Here is a 9,199-nt window from a genome sequence, read left to right as displayed (position 1 = left end):
AGTCAAATGCATGTGACAGGCTGGCTGGCAGTGACCTGGCCCAGGGGGTTTGAAAGGGCAAAAGATGATTGGAGGACTTGGGATTCAGCAACAAAGAGCAGGCTGGGATAGGAGAGCGAAAGTAGGCAGCAGCCTGCTGTGTGCTGTTGGTGTGGAAAGGGTCTCACATCCCAAGTGCTGATTGGTTTAAGAGAACGCTATTGCTGAAGTTGTAGTTAAAAGGACATCTCCAGGCAGTGGGCTGTACCAAGAGAATTAAAGGAGAAAGTGCCATAAGATATAAAAAAAAAAGTAATAAGAAGGTGTAAGTGGGCATATCCACATGAGATGTTTAGCGCAGAGTAAGCTCATTAGACTGCCCCTATTAGGCTGAAGTAAACTAATTAACTCTGTAGCAGGATAGTACATGCAAATACAAATACTATCCCACTGTGGAGTTTTTTACTCCCCAGCAGCACATGTGTAAATGCTGCCCCAGCAGGCTGGGTGGGGCATGAGGGTGCTTCAGTGTGGGGGCTCGTGGCCCAGCCAGTCCTTCTCCATGTTAAGTCAGGTCAGAGCCGCCCTGGACTGGCAGGCTGACTCGTGGGGCCTCCCTGCCAGCCTTGGCTGCTCTGCCCCAGCTCAACATGCTGCAGTCCTGGGCACACGTTCAAGCGGTGCACCCAGGAGCAATACATTCCAGAGCAATTAGCTTCAGAGTTTACTTCTTCACATTAATTGCACGTGTAGACATGCCCAGTAACAGGGATAATAGTGATATAGATAGAATGGAGTAGCTACCCTGGGTCTATAGCATGTGAAAGAGGGTGATAAATCTGCCATGTGGGAAACCCCTTGAAATGGAGATAGATACAGGCTCTGCAGCATCTCTTCTCTCATATTCTGAATATAAAAACAACTTAAAAAAATGAAATTAAAGGAGACCCCAGTGTTAATCAGATACACAAGGGGCATGTCTACATTTTCATTAACATGCCATAGTTACTGCACATTAAGTTTAGTACTTAGATAACCAAGTAGAAACTGAATGCACAGTAACCGGTACTACTGCGCAGTAGCACCAGTGTATGGGTTGTTAGCAATGATTACTGAGCAGTAGCCTAAGAACACTGTACAGTAGCATATTAGCACAGGTTGTGCCCGGCTTGCTATTGCACAGTGTTATTAGGCTACTGCACAGCAAGCCTCTTATGTGGACGCACACAAAAGAGAAAATTGTTCCAAATTCCAAAGCATATAACGTCTAGGTGACTCTTAGCCTTGCACACCATTGAAAAAGGGGAACCTGCTCTGCGGAGTCACAGATGGAGCGATTCCCTTGGATTAGATTTGCATAAGGGTGCTGCAGGCGCTTTCAAAAGGACTCGACAGAGACAGTTAAACAATTAGAAGGGACATTAAAGCCTGCATCTAAAGTTTTCGGAGAAGGAACTTTGAAACACATCAGAGCTAGGACGGTGATAGATCAAATGCCCAGGCTAAGTTTCACAAAGTTTGGCCAGTCCCTTACAGCCTGTGCACCAAGATAGATGCATACACCTGGACTACCTAGAAAGAGAAATAACCTGGACTGAGCGGGGCCTGGCTATTGTGCAATAAGGATACGTGGGGATTTTAAGGTTACTATAAAGTGGCAGCTTCTACACGAGATGCTGACTGCACACCCAAGTACTAAATGACTGTGCAGTAACTGGCAAGACTTCACAGCAGCTTCCTGCTGTGGCTTCCTGGTGACACTAACTGCACAGCAGCTCACTACTACTGTGCGGTAGCTCATGGCTACGCCACAGTAGTGCTGCATCACAGTTTGTGTCACGTGACACTACTACTCAGTAGTAACGAGCTACTGCTCAGTAAGCTTCTCATGTAGACACAGCCGCCTTGCAATGAAAGATGGTCACCACAGACTTACTTGCAGGTGGAAGTAGAAGTTTCAAAGGGTTATCTTACCCTAATTATGCAAAAAGGCGATACCAGTATAATTAATGTTTGCTATTGCCTCCATTCCTGCTATATGGCAGCAACCAATGGACCAAGTGTTACAAGGCATTGCAAGAACAGTGTAACCTGGATGACATAATTGTAGCTTGTGGAAATGATGGAGAAAATCTGAGAAATGTGAAGAAAGCATTTGAACGTCTAGAAGAAGAGGGGCTGTGAGCAAATCATGTGAAATGCAAATTTTTCAAAGTCAGTTGCTTATTGTGAGCATGTTATTGATGCACAAGGCCTTCAGGAATCTCAAGAGAAGATTAAAGCAGTTTTCAAAGCTCCACAGCCAAAAGATGTTATACACTTTAGATCTTTTCCAGGATGTATTAATTATTATGGTAGATTTGTACCAAACCTAGCAACTGTGGTAAGTCCTTTAAATCATGTGCTGCAAATAGGTTGGATCACATGAGACTCAGATAGCTTTCCTAGAAGCAAAAAGGCTGGCGAGATCTGACAGGGCACTTGTTCACTTTAATCCATCGCTGAAAATCAATCTAGCATGTGATGCATCCTCATGTGGCATAGGGACTGTTATACCACATACTGTGGCCAATGGTACTGAACAGTCCATAGGATTTGCACCATGCTCACTGAGAGCAGACGAATGCAGATAGACAAAGAAGCATTAAGTCTGGGGTACGGGATAAAGCAATGTAACCAAAACCTACATAAGAAAAAGTTTACAGTGGTCAGAGATCACCAGCCTTAATCTCAGTTCTCCGGTCCAAGAAAGGGGTGTCTGGGACAACTGCACGCAACCATGGGCTCTCTGTTAGCAATTCACTTTGTATGTTCAATACAAAAGAAGAGACACATGGACACACCAGCGGACTCCCTCCTTTAGCTGTGAAAGGGTCTTCTGTAATAGCAACTGAATCTACTGAAACTGTTCACTTATTCAGCTGGACTATGCCCCAGTGAAGCGAAGTATAATTTAGGCAAGAAACCAAAAACAATCCCACTCTGGCACAGGTATATGAAACCACCCTGAAAACCTGGAAGTGGATGAGAGACAGATTCATCCCCATCCAAAATTAGCAGGGTTTAGGGTTTAAAACCAGGTTAGGTTATGAGGCACATTAACAGGAACTGCTTCAGCCAGCGGGGGCTGCTGATTTGCTCTCAGCCTTTCCCATGGCCCTGCTGGGAGAGTCAGCATCATCATCAGGGACCCAGGGGGTCTACCCATTTCCAATGTCCCGTCTTCCCCAGGCTTGTTCTCCTCTTTAATAATGGGCAGGTGGGCCCCGGTCAGCAAAGTGTCGTTGTTGCTATGCCCTTCACTGAGACAGGGAGGATGTGGGCAGGCCAATGCAGCCAGTGGGGCTCGATGTGGATGGGGGAAAGCAAAGAAATGTTGCCTTGGAATGAACCCCAGCCTAGCGCTTGATGGCATCAGACTCATCCACTTCTTTAGTGGGGTCAGACATGTGGGGAAAGCAGCACTGGCCTGTACTGTATGAGCTGGCCAGGATATGCCAGCTGGTATTGAGGACATGGCCTTCCCCGTTGACCTTCCCAACAGGTGGCAGTCCCACCTTAAGGAAGGAAAGGGCACTTGACTGGTGGGACCTTGGAGACAGCTAGGTGCTGTGACCCGGGGACGTGGTCTCACAGACCCATAAGTCATGGGTCTCATCCTAGCTGGGGTTGGCTGTAGAGGTGCCGAGATGACCAGAGCAAGGTTGGGGGCACGGAGGAAGGACCCCTGTGCAGAACTGCATCTAGTGTGGGTGGGGTCTAGGAAAGGGGCAGGGCCCTGTAGCTGGGTTCCTATTCTCTGGACTAGGGGAGGCTCCCAAAGGATTTTGAAAATTGTTCATTTCTGAAAGCCCCTCCCCACAGCCCAATGAAACTTTCTTCATGGCAGAGCCTACCCTGGCATGCACCTAGCAAAAGAGTGAAAAACCAAGGAAGATTGTGAGTTGCCCAAGACGAAAGTTACTGAGAATTGATTCACGGACATTGCCTTTATTTTTTTGTAGTGAGTGCGTTTATCCAGTCGGTGGGACGGGAGCCCTCCTAGTTGATGTGGAAGTTAACGGGATAATAAAGAAAGTCAAAAAGCAGATCACAATGGTAATATCCTAAAATGCCGGAGGAAGGAATAGTGAAGGGACATGTGGTTGTGCATCCCTGTGGTAGCTGCGGATTGGATAGTTCAAAGAGGTCGCTCTTCAGGGCAACTTTGGTGTTGCGTCCCCTGGTTTTTATCTTCTCCGTGTCTTAGCTCCATCACTTTAGCCCTGACCTGCTTGCCTTAACTTGGAGCTGCAGCCGACACAGAGATCACAATAGCTGGCTTGGGATGCCCCTCGCTGAAGGATGGGGTCCCCCAGGTGCAGGACACCCATCTCCACTGCACAGAGAGGCCGAGGCGCCAGCTAGCAGAAGCCGCTCCCTGTTGAGTGCAAAGGTCCACTCGCTGCTGGCATCTGGCGAGTGGGGAGCTGGCAGAGAAACATTTCCTACAGCTGGCTCAGTGCTCCGGCTTCTCCCAGTGCCCGTGCACAGGTGCTTTGTAAGGCTTTTCTCACACCGGGTTCAAGAAAACGGCCTCACCCCACCGTGAATGCGCTCGTGGGTGGAGAGTGTTGAGCTCTTGCTGAAGCTCTTCCCGCACTGGGAGCAAGGGAACGGTTTCTCCCCCGTGTGCACCCGGCGGTGCCTGGTCAGCGTCGAGCTGTCACTGAAGCTCTTCCCGCACTGGGTGCAGGAGAAGGGCTTCTCCCCCGTGTGCACGCGCACGTGCCGTATGAGGTTTGAGCGGTCGGTGAAGCTCTTCTCGCACTGGCTGCAGGAAAAGGGCTTCTCCCCTGTGTGCACGCGCAGGTGCTGCGTGAGCGTGGAGCTCTGGGAGAAGCTCTTCCCGCACTGGCTGCAGGAGAAGGGCTTCTCCCCGGTGTGCACGCGCATGTGGGCCCAGAGGTTATCCCACCGGGTGAAGCTCTTCCTGCACTTGGCACAGCAGTATGGCTTCTCCCCCATGTGCACAGGCTGGTGGCTTTGGAGGTTGCTCAGGGGGAGAAAGCTCTCCTCCCCCTCGGAGCAGAGCGGGGGGCGCTCCCCCAGGTGCAGTCTTTGGTGCCTAATGAGATGGTATTTGTTCTGGAAGCTGGCCCCACACTCGGTGCAGGGGTAAGCCTTTTCCCTCCTGCGGGTTGCCCTGGGGGCCCTGAGCTCCTCTTTGTCTCCAAAGCTCTTACTGGGCTCTCTAGGGGGATACAGCCCTTCCCCCTTGCTCACCCTACCCTCCTGGATCACCAGGTGCCTCTGTCCTTCAAATTCTTCCTTGCACACAGGGCTCTTTTGGGTTTCTCTTGTTTTCTGTCCCTCTTGAATGGGTAGCTGGTTTCTGAACGGAAGTGGGTTATGGTTTGCAGGGCTTTCCGCAGGAGGCTTCTGCTGAACTCTGCTCTGTGTTTCAGCATCTGCTGTGTAGAAAAGGGAGGGCAGAAATGAGTCTCTCTTCCCTGCTCTTTCCTTAATCTGGAACAGGCTTAAGAGTATGGCTGAGCCTTAGCTACCCTGTGAGAACAAGTAAAATCCTAAAGATCGGAGACACTGAGTTCAAGATTTGGACCCAAAAGATGAAGCAGAAAGTGGGCAATTCTGGTGGAAACCCTGAGCTGTTTATATTCCGCCCCAGCTATCCGAGTGTGTGAATCGCACCTGCACCTGATAGCCATTTCATACAGCCTAACGCATGGATTAAATGCTGCCTTTAAAATCGCACACAGCAAGGGCTGGAGGAGACCTCAGGAGGTCACATCTTGTCCAACCCCCTGCTCCAAGCAGGACCAGCCCCAACTACATCATCCCAAACCAAGGCTTTGTCTAGCTAGGTCTTAAAAACCTCCAAGGATGGAGAGCCCACAACCTCTCAGGGTATAATCTCTCCCAGTGCTTTAATACCATCCTAGTGAGAAAGTTTTTCCCAAAATCTAACCTCAACTTCCCTTGCTACAACTTGAGACCGTTGCTCCTTGTCCTGTCATCTGCCCCCACTAAGAATAGCTCAGCTCCATCCTCTTGAATAGCTGAGCTCCATCCTCTTCAATAGTTGAAGACTGCTATTCACTCTCCTCTTCTCTACACTAAATGGCTGCTTGTACATGCCACGGGGGTTTAATGCAGTTTTGTTCTCCCTAAATTGATATGATGGGTTTTTAAAAACACTGCTTCAATTTAGGGAGAATTAAACTGATCTGAACCCCCATGGTGCATGCACAAGGGTGGTGGGCTTATCCTTACCTGCCTCTCTGGAGGCATGCCGAGCTGTCCCTGAGCTGCGGGGGGAGAGGGGGGTACTTCCCTCTGTGGTGGTGGCAGCACCCCATAGGTGGCACCCAACCCAGGCTGTCCTGCAGGGCACTATAGGCACAGGGGGAAGCACCAGGCCCCAGCACAGCTCAGGTCGGCAGGCACTCTCCAGGGAGAAAAAAAGAAAAAAGCATCAGGCTGGCTGCTTCTTGCATCCCCTCCCAGTGGAGCTCATCTACATGGGCTGCCGCCAGGTCCCACAGCCCCTGAGCTCCACGGGGCCCGGTGCTTCCCTCTGCTGCTGCTGCTGCTGCACTTTGCTAGGTAGCAAACGAAAACACCCCAGAGGCATTTTATCTTGCTACGTACCCAAGTCATTTAAAGTTCAATACACCGCTGAGAGTGAAAACAGCATCACTGTTTCATAGACATTAGAGCTGGAAGGGACCTCACAACATCATCAGGTCCTTTAACGTGGTGCAAAAAGGGTGTTTAAGCTGCTTTAAAGGCCAAATTTTGTGGCACGTACAAAGGCCCAATAAGCCCAATTCCCTCAGTCTTTCCTCATAACTCATGTCTCCCAACACCCTTACCATTTTTGTTGCCCTCCGCTGGACTCTCTTTATTTTGTCCACATCCTTGTTGTGTGTTTGTGTGTGAGGGGGAGAGGGCAAAACTGGGCACAGTACTCCAGATGTGGCCTCACCAGTGCTGAGTAGAGGGGAAGGATCACTTCCCTTGACCTACTGGCAACGTACCTACCACTGCAGCCCAGGATGCCGTTAGCCTTCTCGGTGACAAAGGCTCACTGCTGGCTCATATTCAGCTTATTGTCCACGGTCACCCCCAGGTCCTTTTCTGCAAAGCTGCTGCCCAGCCAGTCAGCCCCAGCCTGCACCGGTGCATGGGACTGTTTTGTCCTAAGTGCTGGACTTTGCACTTGTCCTTTATTTCCCTGACTATCATTGGAGGGGAGGAAGGAAGATCCAATTTGTACTAAACGTTAGGACCAGCAGCAGAGCTCCAGACTCCCTACAGTCCAAGCCTTAACAGTCCATTACCATCTCTGCTAACTACGAGAGCTACCACAGGGCAATTCAAATTGGATCATACCCCGATGGTGCAGTTGTCATCCCTGGAGGTGTTCAGGAGGAGGCTGGACAAGCACCTTGTTGAGCTCTTTTGAGCCCAATTACCTCCTGCCCATGGCAGGGGACCAGACTTGATGATCTTACAGGTCCCTTCTGGTCCTTCTATTCTAGGATTTGGTTCAGGTAAGGCCACCTTGGGTTGGAATATCAACCCTTTCATTGCTGAACCAGGATGGATATTCTAGGCCATGGCACCTCAGGTATACCTGATTTGTACATAAAAGACACACAGCAGGTTAGGCTTTGGCCCAAGCATTGTGTGACGTCCTTGTGTGCAGGCCTGCTTTCTGCGACAGAGCCTCATGGTAAGGGGCCTCGGGATCATTCTTGAGGGAGAGAAGACATTGCTAAAGTGGTGAAAGAGGTTTTTCCATGTCCCAACACCCCTGATCAGGGGAAGATAGCAGATGCCTACCTCCTGCCCCTCGCATCTTTAACTTGTACAAAGTGGGAACAACCCCCCACCTGGACAACACTGAGCGATAGGGATCCTGGTTTTCTCCGATTAAAAAAAAAAATCCCCAATTTTCAAAATAAAAAGTAACCCCAAATCCACATTTTTCTATGATTAAAATGAAACATTATAAAGCGGTGTTTCACTTCGAATCTCAGAAAAATGTGGATTTTGGGTAACTTTTTTTGATCCGAAAATGGGGATTTTTTTTTTTCAATCAGAGAAAACCAGGACTCTTGCTGATGAGGCTTAGCTGTGTTTTAGCTGAACCTTGTGGAAGCAACTCTGGGCATATTTTCAGGTTTTGAGCTCTCCCTGTCACTATGCAGACTGAGCGGTGCCGAGCTCAGGTGAGGTGGGGCCAGGGCCAAGGGGAAGCATCAACGCTCACCTGGGGACAGGCCAGCAATCAGTGTATTTTCTCCAGGCTCTTCAGCTTCACAGACCCAGAGGTCCACCTCCCCTCGCTGGATGCGGCAAATTAAGTCTGGGGTGGGACCCTGATACCCTGTTGGGAGAAGTGTAGAAGGGATGGTTAGGTTTAGTTGCTTTCCATCCAGTGCCTAATTGGGATTTAGGGAATAGACCCAATGGACTCAAACATGTTAATGGGGAGTCCAAGGAAAATATAGAAGGTGGACATTTAGCATCCAAAAGATGACATTACAGGCAGAAACCTTCAACGAATTAAGGCCCTTGTGGCTCAAGCAAGTGGAAGCATGGTCATATGAAAAGAAAGGCACAATTCATTCAGGAGTACATACAGAATACAAAACTCACAGTGGCACCATAAGAGGTGGGCAGAAATGCAATGATTTCCAATTTATGGCAAAAATGAGAAATCTTTTATGGTTTTATTTTTAAAATACTAAAATGAAGAGGGAGACCATAAAAATACTCCTGGCTGGATATACGATTTAGCATGGCACAGTTCCAAGCAAAGAAATGGAAATGGGTTTATTCTCATTGATGTTTTGCAGGGAGGAGTCGTGGAAGCTAAAAGAGTCAAAGACAGATCGATGACAATGAATAACTACACAGGGGAAGAAAATTACTTAGCTACTCTTTGAAAATATAAGAAAACGTTATTGCAGCCAGCGAAGAGGAGCACACATATCAGTGACCACCAGTTTGATTTTAGAAAAGGAAAGAGTGCAAGAAATCCTCAGACACTTTCAAGACAACCACAGAGACTAAACTGTTACTGGTAGTCTTCGTAGAGTTAGAAAAAGTATTTGAGCAGGTACCTGACACAAGTTGGAACAAGCCCCCAGAAGAAAGATCCGCTGGAAGTGAATGTAATTTTCTCCAGGGCTCTGTGCTCAGCCAAATT

At 48.8% G+C, this 9,199-nt stretch overlaps 1 protein-coding gene across 1 annotated transcript in view; it reads right to left on the bottom strand.

The window, feature by feature from the left end:
• Positions 1–3,945: 3,945 nt before the first annotated feature.
• LOC149861883 (uncharacterized) overlaps positions 3,946–9,199 on the bottom strand; it is a 44,826-nt gene continuing 39,572 nt past the window's right edge. Inside the window, exons 14-15 of the mRNA XM_090053839.1 lie at positions 8,258–8,374; positions 3,946–5,432 (exon numbers count right to left, since the gene is read on the bottom strand). Of these exons, the coding sequence (XP_089909965.1) occupies positions 4,543–5,432; positions 8,258–8,374 (1,007 nt within the window). The 3' untranslated portion in view covers positions 3,946–4,542. The remainder of the gene's footprint in view (positions 5,433–8,257; positions 8,375–9,199) is intronic.

The sequence above is a fragment of the Crocodylus siamensis genome, chromosome 6 (genome assembly GCF_052110815.1).
Source record: "Crocodylus siamensis isolate JL-2025a chromosome 6, ASM5211081v1, whole genome shotgun sequence".
Lineage (NCBI taxonomy): Eukaryota > Metazoa > Chordata > Crocodylia > Crocodylidae > Crocodylus > Crocodylus siamensis.
This window is presented reverse-complemented; position numbering and strand designations above follow the sequence as displayed.